General features: G+C 35.7%; 1 protein-coding gene across 5 annotated transcripts in view; it reads left to right on the forward strand.

The window, feature by feature from the left end:
* Axud1 (AXIN1 up-regulated 1) overlaps positions 1 to 6,498 on the forward strand; it is a 44,122-nt gene extending 37,624 nt beyond the window's left edge. For all 5 annotated transcript variants that reach the window (XM_081743807.1, XM_081743800.1, XM_081743808.1 and 2 more), the window contains one exon: positions 4,479 to 6,498. In XM_081743807.1, the coding sequence (XP_081599933.1) occupies positions 4,479 to 5,723 (1,245 nt within the window). In that variant the 3' untranslated portion in view covers positions 5,724 to 6,498. The remainder of the gene's footprint in view (positions 1 to 4,478) is intronic.
* Positions 6,499 to 19,374: the final 12,876 nt, after the last annotated feature.

A 19,374-nucleotide genomic window follows, 5' to 3' on the forward strand; every position in this document is an offset into this window, starting at 1 on the left:
TCATTACTCAAAGATATTAAACTATAAAAACAACTTTTATTTTTTTTTTAAATAAGTTTATGAATGTTTCTTTTGTGATTTTTATAGTTTGTTGTTATGCAATTGCAATCGAAGAAAATTCTAAATATTGTTTCGTTTTAATAATGTTCACTATTGATAAAATACATCGAAAAGCCGTACTTCGTTGGGAGGAGGGTCATACAAACCTGACGAGAGGCATTTATTGAAATCAGAAGCATGTTTGGTATCTATGTATAAATTGGTCAGAGCCAAAGTGGACTCAAATAATTCGTATCTTTATTCACTTTTCTTACTGATATGCAAATTAAGTGATGGTATTTTAACTTGGACTAATAAAAGTCGTAGTGAACTAACTTGGACTAAATTAATTCTTCTGTACTCTGCAGTAATTTGAAATTGTCCATATGTAATTCTGTACAATGGTATCGCTTCTGAAACTGTTTATCTTTTTGTCCTTTTGAAATGACTCTTGATAATTATATTAACAAGTATGTAAAGTTCAGTACTTCGTGAGTGAGTCCGCAGACGTATTGCATTTATGCGCAATTAATCCCGCTTTCGAGTTCAAATGGAGGACAATTTCTTTCAGATGTAAGCCGAAAAGTCGTTTTTATTCCGCTTTAAGCTTATGTGACCCCTTTCAGCATAACCTGGTTGTTGTATAATAACACGAAGGCGAAACAAACTTATTTCTGTCCATATGTAATATAAACACATAGAGCAAATTATTTATACCAAAAAAACCTGGTTTAAATAAAAAAAACTTTTTTTTTCAATAAAAACCATGGTTTTTGCCAATCCTGTGTCACAACCTTGCTTTTACACTGCTTCCTGATAATTGATACTAACTTTTCGTCGTAAAGGGCTACAATATAACCCTCCCGTGCGATTCAGTTTTCACAGTATTTTCGACCCAGCGAGAAAACAGACATTTGGAAAAGTTATACACTGTACTCCTCTCGAAAATGACCCAGTTTGGGCGGGATTTTCGGCCCAGCGAGAAAACACAAAAACACGTTGCCACAGCTCACACACTACACTGACATACGCGCCTGACCAAGGTCAGAAGAGTTCATCCTGCGCGTGGGGAAAAAGAATTACGTTTGGTCAAACATACGCGGAACCACCTTTTGTGTAAGTCTCTTGGCACGTGGATGAAACTTCATAAAGGCACATGCGGAAACCAGTGAATTCGCAAAGAAATTTTATAACCTATTATGTTTTTTGTATGTTCTTTGAAGGTAATGAGTAATAAAGTCGTATTTTCTGAAAACTTTTTGTTTGAGAAAGGTATTTGTCCATTTCATTTTTTCAAAACAGCAATACCTTAACCATTTTTCTTACCGATGTTTTAATTAATAAGATTGATGTCTGTTGTTCTGTTAATTCCCGTTAGAACAGTGGTGTCCAATTATAATGAGCCTGAGGGCCATAACTGTCTTTACTATAAAGTAGGGGGCCGCAGCCTATAATAATAATAATAATAATAATAATAATAATAATAATAATAATAATAATAATAATAATAATAATAATAATATTATTATTATTATTATTATTATTATTATTATTATTATTATTATTATTATTATTATTATTATTATTATTATTATTATTATTATTATTATACTACAAAAGAAAAATATAGAAAATGTATTTGAAATATTACATACGTATTCGATGTGACAAATGAAGGTCACTAGCAGCGTTTACAAGGGCTGGGATATGTACATCCATTCCTATTGTTGCGAGCCGCAGAAGATGTAAAAGAGAAGAATCTCCAAGGCAGCTTGTGAAGCGATTCTTTACAATTTTCATGGTGGAAAATACACTATCACACAAATAAGTACTACCAAACATTGACACTCTTTTCCGACCGAACTCTCAAAAGTTAAGGAAACGTGTTGCCGTGGATGCCCGTGCCTTTTTGTTGAACAGAAGCGCTAAATGGCTTCTTTGTTTCGAAAGAAGAGTGGAAACATTAAAAAAATGAATAAATATAAAGGAAAAGAGTGTGAATAATAATTCCTGAGAGCTTTGTGGGCCGCAGAAAATGGTTTGGCGGGCCGCATGCGGCCCGCGGGCCGCCATTTGGACAGCACTGCGTTAGAACATAGGGTTGAGGATCTGCAAAAGAAATTCTTTTAAGTGTTAGCTTTCGTTTTAAGAACCTTTAATCGGTTTTATATATACCTGTATCTGACAATGTTCATATCGGTCAGCCAAAATCGAGTTTTAATATTTTTGAAACAATGTGTTACAGGGTACAATTAATAAAGTAAGTACCGTTCCAGTTCATTTGAAGTGAAGCATTTTTTTTAATTTGTATAAATGAAAATAAATATAATTGTAAAACTAGTATCCTTTATATTAGATCCCATATATCAAATAGTTCAATAAGTGTATTTTGATTAATTATGTGAAAAATTATAACAAAACTGCCTTAGAGAACTACGAAAACGGTTAACTCGAGATTGGGACATTGCTCACTAATGCAATCGAATACTTTCTCCGTAATTTCTCTCCACATCCAAAGGTATGCGTACAGACTATTTCTAAAATACATCTACAAACTTCCAAATGGAACTTACGAAAATTGTAATTGACATGGGTAGAATTGAGGATTTAAATAAATACGAAAACTGTGCCTATGACAGTTTTAAGAAATTATAAGGAATGTGTTAAGTTCATTCATTTGACCTAATATATACGTAAAAAACAAATGGACCTTTAAAAAAGCAAATGAAACCTTTTTTTAAATTCTTTCCATTAAAGTGGCGACCTGAAGAAACCTATCTGAATTTTAGAAACAGTCCATATTAGCATATATTAATTACTACATAAATATTGATTACTTTCAAATACAATATTTCGGACCTACGTATAATATTACATCTTATGCTTCGTGCAGGGTGGCGCGCGGGAGTGGAAAATGTTGATAATGTTATAATGCACATCTGGACATAAAAAGGTACATATATACCATTTGCAGAAGATGAAACGTAACTCGCTTTTTGAGTGTAACATCCTCTAAATGGCGTCTCTCCCTGAACTAGCATTCTTGCATTCGGAAACAGACGTTTCTCATAACTTTCTGCAGCACGTCCACAGTGAAAGCCCGACATCTCTCATATAGCCTTTTGTTTATCCAATGTGTGAGGACGAGTAGCAAACACATGATCCTTTAAATACCTTCATACTTGAAAATTGCAACTTGCAAGTCAGTTCTTATAGCCGATCTTGGACATGATATGCCTTTCAAAAAGATCTTGTAAACCGGCGATCGATATTTTCGCTGTATGAGCTACTGTTCCGTGTTGCTGAAACCATGCGGATTCATTCACTGCATATTTGTGTAGTTCATTCGTAAGAAATGTTTCACTCATGTTCATTTATCTTTGTGTCGTTACAGAAACTACCCGTCTAGTTCATCTTGATAAAAGTATGGACCAGTTATTCCTTGCGTTAATAAAGCACACTACACTGTCATTTTTGCACTGTTTAAGTATCTCTGGTGTAAGTAATGGAGAATGTCGGCAGCCCAGTACCGAAAATTGTCTTTATTCACATGGTCATTAAGTGAAAATGTGTCCAGATATATGTCAATTTTCAAGTAAATTTTTATCTTCGTTACATAATCTTAAAAGCTTCAGCAGTCGTTGGACGATTGTTGAAATCACAGCCCATCATGGATTACTTTGTAGAAATTGTGATATGAGCAGGTTTTCCAATGCATGGACGCCAATTCGAGCACCAAATAGAAACAACGCAGAAATTTTATGTGTGCATATAGTATTACTGTGTGAAAATCAGCATGGAACCGTTTTCTTGGTTCTACATGTTTCATGTTCAATGTTGAACGCGTTGCTTCAAATCTTTCCACCCATTTATAGCGTGGGCTGACGGAACCATATTGTGACGGCGCAGTTGAAAATGACGCCGAAATTCACGCCATGCAGCTTAGCGCGCTGCTCCCCTGACCACTGCCCCATAGCAACTACAATGGCATTGTCTATGCAATATCTATGTCTATATAATCTCATTGCGTTGCCAAAGTTAACAATGACTTAGTACCACATGATCAAAGTCTCTCACTACCGCGCATCACCCTGTATAATCGACATTTATACTCCATTTAGATTAGTTGACATTTTAAAATGCTAATTTCATAATGGTGTTATTTCTACGTTTTCATTATTTGTTTTTGACTGCAGCCATAAACAAACTTCAACAGCTGTTAAAGAATATGTTTTTTGTAAAATTTATATTGTGTACGAAGGCAGTTGATAGTAATTATTGAAGTAAGTTAGTATACCACTATAATTCATTTTCAAATTTGTATGTAATTGAAATCACATGTACCTTCTAAATAGTTGGAAATATTTTGGTAAAATTGTTCTGTTTCGTCGATGTAAAAGTCTCCTCTGATCAAACTTTTTTATTCATGTTTTTTATAGGTGGACAGACTCCATTTTCCATGCGGCTGCACTAGAGATGGTTGCGGCAATCCTACTGGAAGAATCGAATTCAACCCAGTGAGAGTTCGTACACATTTCATTCACACACTTATGCGACTAGAACTAGAAAAGAAACAGGAACAGCAAGAACATGAGCGCGATCAGGCATCGTCTGGGAGCTCTTCAGAGCCATGGGAGAAAGAGAGCAACGCGTACTGTGAGAGCAAAGAAGGAGCGCAATTTCAATCGAAATTCAACGGAGGACTCCTACGAGACGTCACATTGAGTTCCGGAATGGAAGTGGAATCGTGTGTTCATTCGGGAAATTTTGCTAACGTGCATTACGGAGAGAACGCGGGAGCTTCGGCTGTTGGTGCTTCATCTAGTCAGGATTCGGGTGTTGAATCATTTGGTATCGGAGAGCTGCACGCTCGAGAGGATTCTCTTGATCTATACACCTTCCGTGAAGACTGTTATTCCGAAAACAGTGATGAAGTATCAGCAGATCATTTGGACTCGTCAGCACAAAGCCATTTCCCTCACGTGCAGAGGAAGCCCAATGACCATCATCAGTTTGGTTTTAATTTTTCACAAAACGAAAATCGAGTTCTTTTGTCTGGATTCGGTGATCTTAACAGTAATAATTACATCCATCAACCACATATGTGCTCAGTAAACACATTAGAGATGTATGATTCAGCGAAGTATGCACCTTACAATGGGTTTGGTTTCGGAACTAGTTGCAGTCAAACATCTAACTTCAACCCTCCTACTCAGTATAACTCTAATTTTACAGAATTCTCGAAATCGGATGAATCTTCAGAAAATTATAAAGATTCTGAGCGAGAAAACTATGATAATACAAATGTACACGAATCTCCTGCATATGAGGCTTTCTCCGAATGCAGTTCTACAGCTGAAAACGAAACCGAACATACAAACAGTGAGTGTGATACATCTAAACCAGGTGTGACAAACAGTAAATACACAAACTTGCATACTGTTCGTCCTCTCAGCGTGCATTTAGAACCATTATCCGAACTTCTTCAAGGGAGGTATTCTTACGTGACAGCGCCAAGTGTGGGGACTGATGTTCTAGAAGAAACGGATCAATGTGAAGTGACAACGGAAGTGCAAAATAATGTCAGCGACGGAAACAGCCGAGATGGATCTACAGCTGAGGACTGTGATGAGAATTTCGGTGAAATCATTAAGAAATCTATGGTTGAAACAGTATCTGCATAAGCTACAACTACAATGTAGAAGTGTAGTTAAGTGTGATGTTTTAAGTTTTAATAAATGTTGTAAAAGCATTACACTAGCTTTTGCCTATGCTGATTCATTTGTTTATAGCAAATTTTATTTTTAAAAATGAACTTCTTATTTTTAAAGCCCGACTTCTTAATATCGTTAAATTTTATGGTATTTATTTAAACCGTCTGGAAGAATCTCACTTTGTTTAAACTGCTGTATTAAGCAGAGGTTTAAAGGAATAGGCAAAAGTATTAAAAATGATCGTAATTGCCGAAATTAGGGGCATTTCTGCCTCTAGATTCAACATTCGGATCAAAACCTGCGCTTTCTAAGTTGAAATGTAAGAATATATTCAAAATGTAGTTAAAGAAGGTAAGACAAAACTTCAGACTCGCTAAGAACATGTTTGTCATTTGAAGATTCGTGTTTGTGCATGAACCTAAGTAAGAACTAAAGGGAATCCTTGTGATATTGACAAATACTTGTTCGCGTACGAGCACTCCCATTACGGAGTTTCTTCTAAATTATTTATTAATATCGATTTAAATTATAGTATTTGGCTAACACAGGTACTGTTGATGTATAATTTGTTGTTCCAAGGTAGTGGATCCAGTGGTATATTTATCAGGAAACATGTGCATCACAAAACGGTAAACTTTCGAATATAATGTATATTCCCTGCTTACAATATTTCGTAACTTTCCAACGTGCGAATAATGTGATGAATAATTTAATTCAAGAAGTAAAACAAGAATATGCAATCAAATTGTGTTTGTACTTCATTCCTGTTCAGTGCTAATTTTATTTATAGCGATTCAAAACTGATAAGGATGTATTTAAAACATGTTAAATTCTAAGAGTTTTACCATCTATTTGAAGATTTATTTTTAATTTTTTTTCCCCCTTCAAAAATAGCAAACACTTAAGGGCAGCAGAGTTGAGAAAGAAAGAATTAGAAGTGAAATTCATGAGTACTTTGGATGTAATACGCTTGAACGATTTGAGAGCTTCGAGTTACAAACCTAAACCCAGCCATCCAGCGTAGTTTTGTACCCAGATCATTTTCTCGGTGAACAGTGATAGTTGAGTCGAGGATTTCATGTGTTACAGGTGTCCAGTTATCTTTCCGAAAGGACATTACTACTAAATTTGTTGTCAGTGTTGAGGATTTTTACATGTTTTCAATTGTTGTATTTGGGGTATGTTAACAGTTATTGTTCAAACTTAGAGTCGAATCCTTATACCAAGTATGGTTGAAATGTACTTAGAAATTTTGTTGTTGTAAATTTCCGAAAGTTCAACGTCAAAACTGGTTGATTTTCACGATTGGCTAAATGTGAAATGGAGTTAATCATATATGTAGAAGGCATTCACATCAATTTGATCTAATGACCACTGTAAAAATTATAAAATGATGTCGAAGCCTTAAATTTGTTGTAAGATGGCAGAGATGTAGTACACCAATCTTTATGCACTGCAGTACCCAGTTGCATCAGCGATAATGGGGGAGGAAATTGGTGCAACGGACTTTACTGCTCTGAAACTGACACTAGTAATGGTAAGTCTAAGAATCTGACGTTAGTAATGGTAAGTCTGAAGAATAAACAGATCAGGGAAGGCGTTGAAGTTCATACTGACGACGTTCGTCAAGCCATGCCTGAACAGATCTAAGTGGCTTGCACATTGGTGGATTGTCACCATGGAAGACTGTCTTATTGTTAGGAAACAACATATGTACCGTAGAGTGCACCTAAAATCTCTACATAATTACTGACAATACTTCAGCCTTGTAGAGTAACAATAGGACTCACAAAATGCGATCAATAGCAGCGTTCGCACCGCCATAGCTAAAAATAGAAAATACACAGTTCCGAACATGAGGATTCTCCTTACATAAACTCGGCCTGTTGTTGAAAACTAGGAGAAATATGATTCATCGAATCGTATTTTTCCCTTAGAGTAACTAGCAGTCCGTTCCTTGTTCCCAGCACCATCTTTATCACGCTTCCGCGTTCGCTATGGTCATCAGAGGTTACAAAATTGCAACTCGATTTCGGATATTGAGGTTATGTAGCTTTTGTCGGACTGTGATTGCAGAAACAAATCGTTCCCGTTTGCGGATTTACTTTGTATCAGTTGTGCGACAATAGTTGTACTGTTCTTCGTAACAGTAATATTCAATATGCGGTGATGCCCTTCACATAGGCTTGATTTCCGTCCAGTCCTGAATCCCTTGTCTGATGATCTTTCCGAAGCCGCCACACTATTGCTCTCAATACGCCTACACCCATTATTGGCGGTCTTCGAAAAATTTGCTTCAACTAATCAGGCAGCCAAAATCTTTAAAAATCGGACATGTCTCTCATTTTGTATCACCAATATTTGACCTACTGTGCCCACGAATCCGCACTAAACCGCCTCACATGCTGCTCACCACCATCATCAAACAGGATTAACAGAAGACGGTCGCAGTATACGAATGTTCAGTGTTACAGACAACGATTCCGTGTTGCAGTACATTTTTTTTTCAATATTTTGATATATACGTATGTAAGTGTATATATATATAAAACGTAAATTCTTACCAACAGTCGAAAGATATTTGACTGAATTGTATATTTTGACCAAAAAAATCTACATTAATTTAGATAAAAGTAACTTACACAAACAATGAGATCACATAATCAACAATTCTAATAAATAATAATAAAAACTTTACAATAGCAAATATATTTTCACCCCGAAGTTTGTGTACAGGCAGCGTTCACATTCTAGAGTCTCTTATTTTTTCTATTTGCAAACAAATTGCTTCAAGAAGTTAAAACTTGCGTTGTTTTCTACGTAATCTCCCTTTAAACGTTCACATTTTTTGCAACTTTGACGCCATAATTCTGTGGCCACCAAGAACGCTTCTTCAGAGATGTGTTGTGACTACTGGAAAATCATTGATTCCAGAATGGCCTGACTACAAAATGAACGTCTGCGGAGAGTCACCTTCATTGTCGGTAATAGCGTCAAGGTAGTATAAGACACCCCTTCAAAGTTGTTAAACGCAGGAGAAACCTTTTCCGATCGTTTTGTTTATAATGCTGGAATATTCTCAGTCTTCAAAACATGTCCGTAAGATGCAATTGTTACTATAGTGCCTTTTGGAACAAAATTAATGAGGATTACGCTGTTCCAAAACATAGCTACCATCACATTTTAAGCACTGGCGTTAGCCCGAAAGTTTGTTGGTGGTCTGTGTGCTTCCATCGGATGTTTCGCTTCTAAATTGAAAATTGGTATTCATGTTTCATCCATTGTGATAATTAACGAGAAGAAAGTACCGTTCATAGCGTCATCACTGTTAGCATTGATTTGCTGCTTTCTCAGCTTTGTAGTTAATGGTAATTTGGGAACTCTTTGAAGGAACTTCCTTATTTTCAGTCTTCATGCAGTGTGATCTCAATAGATCTCATGGAAATGCTAAGTCTAGATGCAATATTACGGATCACCTGACTGGCAGTTCTGCATAACAATTTTTTTTCCGTCACACAATTGAGTTGTCGGTTAAGCTTGTCCGTATCGAGGCTGCTTGAGTTCATCATCATACGACGTTGGACCTACATTAAACTTCCACACCAACGAACACACATTCATTACATCTTTACTACCTGTCTCACCGAGTTATCGATGAATGTCACATCACACAGGTGAAGAAAACTGGTTTTGCACACTGAACGTTGCCATTTGTAGTATTGGAAATGCTGCTTGTTCCAGTGGCTGTACGAACTACGAGCACTGCATTGACAAGTAAAAGTCACGTTTGGGTGAATCGAGTTGCTGCCCGAAACGTATGTGATAGAATAGTACTAATTGTGCTCAATATGTCAGGAAAGTTTTAGGTGCAAACCTCAAAAGGGTTTAGGAGATACGACCACTAGAAGGTCACACGAAATTACATGTTATATTCGTAATACATAGTCCAAAACATAAGTCTTATACCTATTATTTCCTCTAAACTAGATTATGTTCATGTTTCCAGCATATTTAAGTGAGGAAACACAAGAGAAAGTTGTTTGTTTTGAAAATCCGAAGTGGTTTTGTTATTGCGTAGAAAAGTTACCAGTTACTACAATCAATATGTAGTTCAGAAAAGAGTGCATGCCTCGAACAAATACTCTGCTCACAGTGAGCACATATGACAAACGCAATCAAATCACACCTGAAACATTTGTCGTTCACAATTTCGCCAAAGCAGTAATCGTAAGGAACGATCCAATCAGACTCTCGTCATTCAAGTATCCAACATTATGGAAAGTGAATCGAATCATGTTGCTAAAACAAGGAGCACTGAATTGCTAAATTGTGAACGACTAAAGTTGTGTCAACCTGTTACGATGCCAAATATTCACTTTTTTCTTCTTGTTATGAAACGACCAATGGCTTTGTTTGGACGGAACAGCTGAGCATACAGAGACTGAATCATGCCACTACATCCACCAGGTGTCAGCCGTTTGATCAATGCAAAGCCTTCTGGTACACACTGTGACCAAAGGCTGTCGTCTTTCTTTGCAGGCCATGAATCAAGTAACAGGAGGACTTTTTTTTCTAGAATGCTTTTCCACATGACGTCCGAATAGAAAGTCTTAAGATCCTGCCTGTTCATGTTCGCTGTTTTACCAACAAGTGAGCCTAAGATCATATTAACCGGATCGGCTGGCTTTACTGCAGGAAACCTACTGTTTGGTTCAACCACCAGCATACATGGGACGCAGAATTTCTCTTTCCATGGACACAACCAGCATATCATATATGAATGAGACGTTGCATTCACATGTTCTGATCTCCACTGATCCTTTCTCATGCAAGTCCGGTACGAATGCAATTCCTTCTTGAAGCGACTTTGATCCGCATTGAAGACCTTGGCAATTGGAATGTCATCGGTGATCATAAGGTCACGTACAGAAAAAGACTATATGTACTTCCATGTGACGTTCTAGTGGCTGTATCTCCTGAACCCTTTGAGCTTTGCACCTAAAACTTCCCTGACATATTGAGCACACTTAGCGCTACTCTATGTCTCGGGCAGCAACTCGATTCACCCAAACGTGACCTTTACTTGTCGAGTGATGTGCTCAGCACCATGTTCCGGCCGCCTTTACCCCTGTAAAGTTGCCCAAGGACCCCCACTTGAGAGAGGTTGGGTGAATCTCAGAGCCACATTGGAACGAGAGGAGAACGAGTCGTCCCGTCCCCGCTTAGTAGAATACGCCATCGCAGCTCTTGATTTACAGCCAATAGTATACTTCTATGTAAATAGTTCGAGTGAGTTGTATGTATCCTTTATATAATCTGTACATTTTAGGAAAAAAATAAAGATATATGCATTGATATCAGCTTCGACAGGAATATGCATAGTTAAGTACAATTAAACAGGAAGTTCGTTGGTATTATTTCACTGAAGGAGAGGTACGGGAACACAATAATTTGCACCTATTTTCGAATGGAAAATTATATCAGCAATATGAACTGAAACAGTCTTCAATTGTAATAATATGATAATTCATTGCAGTGGTAAGTACTAGTTTACTAATTTTAGTTAACATTTCAACTCATAATGATAGTTTTCATTGTTTTTTAGGATTACTAGAAATGTCTTTTTTTCATTCCAATCTATACAGTTGGAATGTGTTTCTTTTTCCATGGAGGGAAAAGTAACGTAAGGAGTTCTAAAACTTCATTATTTAGAAGATCAGACATATTGTAAGCCTGTTAGAAGTACATATCCGATCTATTCTAATATCAGTAAGGAAAGTTCTCAAATGGACAAAATAGTAGCCATTGCAAGAATTGAGCTAGAACTGAAACCTGCATTTTTGCATTTTTTAAAATCCGATGACATGATTATCAAGAATACTAGTACTTTAGTATTTTTGCTAAAGTAACAATAAATATTTGGCAGATTATGAAATCAGCAAATAAGGTTTTGCATTATAGTCAGAAAGTTAGTGGAGCTTGCTGCTAATTAAATGGTTGCCATATGAGTCTTCAGCGCAGGAGATCCGGTTCGATTACCGGCAGAGGCTCGTCTAATTCGGATTTCACATTAGGCTGTAGGTCCAGGTCTCATATAATTTCAATGCTGAAAAGGATCCTAAATTCTGATCCTTTCTTCAAAAAAGCTAGTGTATATTTAAACAGTGCAAGTGTATATATTTTGTCAGGAAGTTTCTTTTCTCTTTGATAGTGCATAAAATTTAGTTATTTTATGCATATCAAACTGAAAATATACCTATAACGAAATCGATTAAAGAAAATATTGTACCATTTATTTCAAACAATTTGATCGCCCAATATTGAAGAGCGAAATATCTAGTTCTTGACAGTCTTGTATAGTAAAATATGTTTGAACAAATCTGTTGATATATTCGTGGTTAGAACAGAGGAATCCTTGTGCTGGATATGAGTATAAAATCCTATTTTGTGTGACAGCCGTGAAATGAAACTCATACAGCATAATACTAATCCGCTTTTGAAAGATAACAATTCATCCATCTGTATTCGTATATATACATGTATGAATATATATTTTCTTCGATCGTTGCACGTTCATTCTTTAGAAATTATAACAAAGTATGCAAAGCGTTTCGATGAATATATTAGAGTACAAAGTACAAGAAGAATAAAGGATCAGATATAAAATAGTAATACTAGTAAATTGGTTTTCAAGAAACAGGCATATAAAATATACCAGGAGAAATCCATGTTAACAGGAGCTCATTTAATAAAATTCAAGTTATACACATGTTTTTCACAAGGTATAAGAGCGATTTGTAAATAAATTTTTACTACCTGTAATTTGTCAATTTGGCAAATGTTTAGCAGACAGGGTCCAGAAATACGTAAAAAGTACAAAATTTACGGGAAAAATGGAAGATGTGAGTGCTTAGATTTAACTTAAACTAACTTAATATTAATAGAATAAGCGAAATTCTATATTTTTTTTCGAAAATTATGCCAAACACCTACGCTAATATTATGTAACATAAAGTAATTAACCTAACCTGAACTAATCTAAACTAACCTAATATGAACAGAAACTACCGAAATTGTAATTTTTTTTTTTTTTTAAAGAAAAAACAGCTGGACCCCTTCTAAACATTAGACTACAGATCAGTTTTCAGCTTGCGTTTTAACTTAAAGATGGATGGAAGAGAAACCCCATAATCAGGGTGTCCAATATACAATGCAACCCGGAGTTTGGGATAGTAGAACTTTTGAACCTGAAGCGATATACAAATAATGGTTATACCAAAATGAAGCTTTGTTCATGGATATATTTTTAAACGGAAGGAACGATTGAACCACACAGTGTTCCCAGATGTAACCAGTTTTTTTTTTTTTTTTTTTTTTTTTTTTTTTTTTTTTTTTTTTTTTTTTTTTTGACTCATAGCTCATATGTATGTATGTATGTTCTGCCGATAATTTTCAGCTTATTTAGTTGGAGTAGCTTGGAAACTATGAAGCAGAAAAATGATTTTTTCATTTGCACTCATAACCAATTGCATGAGGCCTCTGTAAAGGGGGAACTAAAGAAATCGTAGTCTTCATACTCTCAATCAGTGTTGCCAGACGGTATGCTAAATTACACACAGCTTCCGTCCAAATTGCACACTTTTACACACAAACTGGAAGAGGCTACACCCAAAATTGTACAATACATAACTACCTATGTATATGCATATTATGTCTGATAATGTACATACCTATACGTACATCGACCAGCCACTGTTCAAAGATTCAGCGTTTGATTTACTATTATACAGGGTTGTCCAAAAGTAGATATACAGCCCCGTACTGATCTACTCATTGCTTTTTATATCATTTCTTATTGTTATCCATCAGGTAGACTTAGTTTCTTTATTATTTGTTCTAACTGTACCCTACCTACTTTTGGGCTACCCTGTATTATTATTATTATTATAGCAAAACTGTCACATTCTTCCCGCCCATTGTCAGAGAAAGAGTGTTGAATCTTTGATTTAACTTTTTTTTTTTTTATTTTTGTCCTTCGTTCAATAAAAGATTTCCCATCCCTCTCGTTCATCTGTTTGCAAAATGGCATTTTCCTGATTAGTGGTAAGGCAAAAAAATCTTACCCCGCTGCACTTCATGTTTTGGTCAACATCAAGGGTCAACATTCATTCATATTGCTTGGCTTGAACACAGCGGCTTTGATTAGGTATGTGGGCTAACGGTCGTGACACCCGCTTCTGAAAAACGAGAAGTGAGGTACCAAGCAAGCAAGATAGGTTTTATTACTCCGCCCTGGAGTCAGACGTTGGCACTCGTAGTTTTTGAAAAACAATTTTCAGAAAAAAATGGAAATAATGAAAATTTGAATGAAAGGAACTTCGCAAAAACCATCAATGATAAAAATTTTGAATTGACCGAAGTGCACACAAAATACACACAGATTGGCATTACACACAAAATGCACACACAAGGCAAAATTGCACACATTTTGTGTAATTACACACACATTGGCAACGCTGCTCTCAATTGGCAACAATGCTGATGTTTCAGTACATCAAAAGGTGTGTTAGGGGTCTGTCTATATCAGTGCTATTAAACCGGGGGTACGCGAAGATGTTTCTGGAGGTATGTAATCTTAAAAATAAGCATATTTTCAACATTTATTGAATGATCATAGTTGGAGAAAATACATATAGTAAGTTCTAAAGTTACTTTTAGTTTTTGAGGTTTTAACATTGTCCTCAATGTGTGCATTATCAAGGACGATGGGGGGATTGCCCCTCGGTAGAACTAGATGTCTCCCATATGATTTGATATTTCCCATATTAATCTTTTCAGATGTGTACTTTATCCTCCTGTAAATAGTCTTTTGATTGGCATCTGATTGTCCTTTTGTTGGGTCTGTATATGCCCCCCCTTTTTTTTTACTCAACAGAATGTGTATTTCTTTTAAACAGATTCAGGGGTACGCAACGAAAAAAGGTTGATTAGCACTGGTCTACATTATGCAATTCCTGAAAACAATGAAAAAGAAACTTTGAAATTATCATGAAAAAACTTTTCCTTAAATGCAATCGGCAACACTGTTATTCATTTATATGGGGCTTTGTTTCTTTTTATTTTTTCAGTTACCTCCCTTACGGGAGATTTATAAAGGAAGTCCCAGCCTGAGAGTCTTGTGGACTACGTTAGTATATTTGTTTTAATTATATATTGTTTGAAATAAATGTACTAAAATGGCACGAGCCAAGATGGGCGAATTTGCCATTTTTAAATAAAATTGTTTATTACACTATTAATGTAATAATACAGAAGGATAAGCGGCGCATGAATATACTGAAAATGAAATATAGTATATAAAAATTGTAACAAATAATAAAATTGTCCAAAGTAATCAATTGTAAATAGTAAAAATTGAATAAAAAATGAGAGCAAAGCTCCCCATACTTAGTGTTTACAGCGCCATTTCTCATCCATGGGGCTACTTAAAGCAAGAAATATGCAAGAACTATCGAATTATACAAGACCTGGAAACGAACATTCGCAGTGCCATTGAGAACATTAATAACAATTCTCCTCTTCATAAAGTTGCTGCCAACATCGTGAAACGTGTGAACCAGTGTTTGAATCGAGGATGTTATAAAATAGAGGATCTGCCCATACATATCTTCATCCTATGAACTTAGTGAAGAAAAAAAAAACAGCATCGTCTGAGCCGGCACGTCTGATTGGCTACTCTCATATCCGCCATGTTTGTTGGCTCGAAACATTGCGATCATAGTGGCGCAGAGCGGGCAGAGTGGATGTGGCTAAGTTGTGACATATGGTTTTGTAATTTTGTTTTATGGGCAGATCCTCTATTTTATAACATCCTTGGTTTGAATCAAAATAGAGGGCACTTCAAGCGTCTGCTGTAGAACTGATAACTCATTTCGTGATAATAGCAGTGTTGCCGGATACATGTAAGTAAAAGTTCTATCATGATAATTTCAAAGTTTATTTTTCATTGTTTTCAGAAATTGATAATGTAGAAAGATCCTTAACACACCTTTAGATGCGCAGAACAGCAGTGTTGCCAATTCAGATTGTTAATTTATGAAAACTACTATTTCCCTAGATCCACCTTACAGAGGCCTCATCCGATCGGTCTTATAAATAAAAAAATATTTCTTCTGCTCCATACTTTTCGAGCTACTCCAACTAAATAAACTGAAAATTATCGACAGAACATACATACTTATAAGCTATGAATCAATTTACGTGTTTTGCAAAAAAAAAGAAAAGAAAAAAAGAAAAAGAAGACACCTTTGGTTAGATCTGAAAACACTGTGTGGTTCCTAGTGTACTTCAAATTTGGGGGGCATTCAGATGCAGAAGGTATATATATGAGGATTTTAAGGCAAATTGCATTCAAATTATGCCAAATATTGTATATTCATAAATACAATAGGGGGGTCCCACATGAGCTTTGGGAGAGGGGCGCCCTTGGGTCTAACCATTATTTGTGTATCGCTTCAGTTTCCAAAGTTCTACTATCCCAAACTCCGGGTTGCATTCATGCGGGCCGACTACGTGAGTATTCCGGGGCTCCAGTACCCACACAAAAAATCTTGGTGCGCCGGACCTGCAAGATTTTTAGTTTGATAGAAACAAAATAAATATTTCTCACTTGAGATTATCAAAAAATAAGCAATCAAAACAGAAATGGAAGTTATAATTTCTAACCTTTAAAACAATTTTTTGCTTCAAATGTTTTTGTGCAAAATGTAGATTATGTTCACAATAAAACCCTTGCACAGTTCTTTCTGCAATACCATTAAAATTAGTTGTTTTTATGAAGATTTTTTCAGTTTAATTTGTATGAATGTGGTATTTTCTTATAGTAACTTCTTGATAACGTAATTGCCTCTTGTAATCATTGTGCATCTTGTAAGTTGTTTAAAGCATACACTTAATGTTACGATTACATATGTTGAGAATATTCATTACAGTAATCTGTCCTTAACCTTGGACCCAGGTTTGAACTCGTTTCTCTTGCCTTTAACTCAGCCGTGTTACCAACTGAGCTAGGGCAGCCACAGTAGAGCCCTTTATGACAGTGTTCATTTTAACTACAAGAAATCAAAAAATATTGAGACTGCTCTGAAAACATACACGTCCGCCATTGATATGCACCGACATAAATTTTGGAAAGTCGGCGCCGTTGGTTGCATTATATATTGGACATCCTGTAATATGGAATATAAAAGTATAAAGGGATGCAGGAATAGGAAAAGAATTGAGAAAATGCAGTTTATAAATTTCGGACGGTCTGTAGTGTGAAATCAAGATGGGATTTTATATATGGACGAAAGAATTAATTTAGGAAGGAAATATCAGTTTTACTAAATAGAAATCTGGATCAAACGCACATTTTTAAAGGCAGTACAACTTTGAAATGTAACTTGCTGAGTGATGGAAGGAATGTGTTTTGTTGATTCTGGAGTGTACAGATCAAAGTAAGGCGAAACCACATCTACATGCAGGTTTTGTATTTCCTTAGGTGATAACCAATTTAGAATCGGCATTATCAGTTTGACATACGAAAGGTTCGTAAGATTTTACAAGAAATGTATTCTACCATGTTACTGGGTATTAATTTTAATATACCGGTGGTCAATAAATTGAAAATGCAGAGTTATTCTGACGCGTGATTAGTGCCATACTAAAGAGCGACTAACATGTTTCCTGCAATAGTCAAGCCTTTAGTATGATATTAATCATGCATCAAAATGACTCAGCATAAGGCGGTAAGCATTTATTGCACACAAATAATATGGTAGTATTTAATTCGCGTGGAAAATCATGAGAAAGAAAAATGTAAAATCTGTATTGGATGAATGATAACCTTGTATGTGACTAATATGTAACAAATTATGTACTGCAATGTTCAATGTAATTACTGAAAACGTTTTTGAAATTGGCAAGTTTCAAATTTGTTAAATGATTATTATGTATGAGTGGATATTGTTTTGTAGAGTATAAAGGCTTTATATTACGAATTAATGCATTTGCGTATTTCATTCCGTCACGTGTCAGTGGAGTAACCAGATACATAGCCTACTGCTTTTTGTGAACATTTGAATTTTCGTTAAAAATAATAGTCTCAATGAAGACTGCTATTGAATCTAGCAACGTAGGTCTATCGTATCAGCTTCATTCCAGGTTCGTCTGTCTGTGAAATGTTAAATAAAAATTAGTGCTAGATAGGTATGTTGTATCCAGGGGCGGATCCATGACCGACTTCTGGTTGGGGGGTTGTCATACTGCTACTTAGAGCCAGGCCCGTAGCCAGCCCAAAATGTAGAGGGGACCCGAGCCAACTATATTATAGTTCATCAAATAGTAATATCAGCAATTCATCATATTTGCTCTTGAATGTTTAAGTATTTTACTTCTACTTAATTCTATTATCCCTCCTCTACACACACACACTGAATTGGCATTTCTACATGATGTAATCTACATGAAAAAAAAAAAAACGTGAATTTTATTAAGTGGGTATTACTAACTACACGAATTAGAATTAAAATATAAATGTTTTAATAGTCCCACATGTAATACTAACATTAAGATCAAGAACGAGAGATGATCTACTGTGAACTAAGGAAATTCAACTTTACTTAGGGTCTTGTTTAGGGTTATCTAGCGAAGTTACCCGTCCGTTTTTATCAAAATTTTGAAAATTTACCTAGAAGAAATTGATAATTTGATTGCTTGTGTGCTTGTGTAAGTGAAGCGTAATTTATGTGTAATATCTATTGACAAGCCGTTATAAAGACGGGACTAATTCGCAAGTAGAGGGAACTTCTTGTCTCTAAGTTCAGGACGGTTGGATTGTGGATAATTTTCCAGTAAACATGCCTGCAAGTGTACAGGGTCTTTGCGCTGGATGTGAATTGACAGTACTAACATGTGTAAAACATGATGTTGATAATGAGGTTAATCTTTTGAATATTCATGGCTTAATGAATGAAAGAACAAAGACCACCAACAATCGTTTACGATTTTCTGCTTGAGAAAGGAGAGCTCTACAAACCTAAGTACTAAGGAAAGTGCGAAGTAGACAACCTAACCTAAGTAACCTAGTAGTACGTAATCCCACCTTACTTCGGCTTATCGCTTCGCTCGTTCTTTCCTCTCAACTCCGCACCTCCCATTAACTACCTACAACTGTGCTCCGCGCGGCCCGCCAGTCTCCCTTTTAGGTTAATAATGGATTTCCATATGTAATTGTGACTCCCCCGTACTCACGCCCTCGAGGTAACATAACATAACATAACATAAAATGAGTAAAGTTTAACTAGAAATTGATGATTGTAGATTTTATTATGGTTTTTGTTGAAAATTAGGTGGACGGGTAACTTTGAAGTAATTCCCTTGTTTACAATTACAGTTGTATTTTTCTTAATATTTTTAGTAAGTTCTTGTTTAAAATCTTATATTAAACTCGTTTTATATAAATGAACCACCTGCACACTATACCAAGAAGACACATACCAAAATAGCTAAAAAAAAATACTATAATGTTATTAAAAGCTACACTGAGAAAAATGTATGCGCCATACGTAATATCGTATGT

The sequence above is a fragment of the Thermobia domestica genome, chromosome 2, assembly GCF_964235325.1.
Source record: "Thermobia domestica chromosome 2, izTheDome1.hap1.1, whole genome shotgun sequence".
NCBI classification, from domain to species: domain Eukaryota; kingdom Metazoa; phylum Arthropoda; class Insecta; order Zygentoma; family Lepismatidae; genus Thermobia; species Thermobia domestica.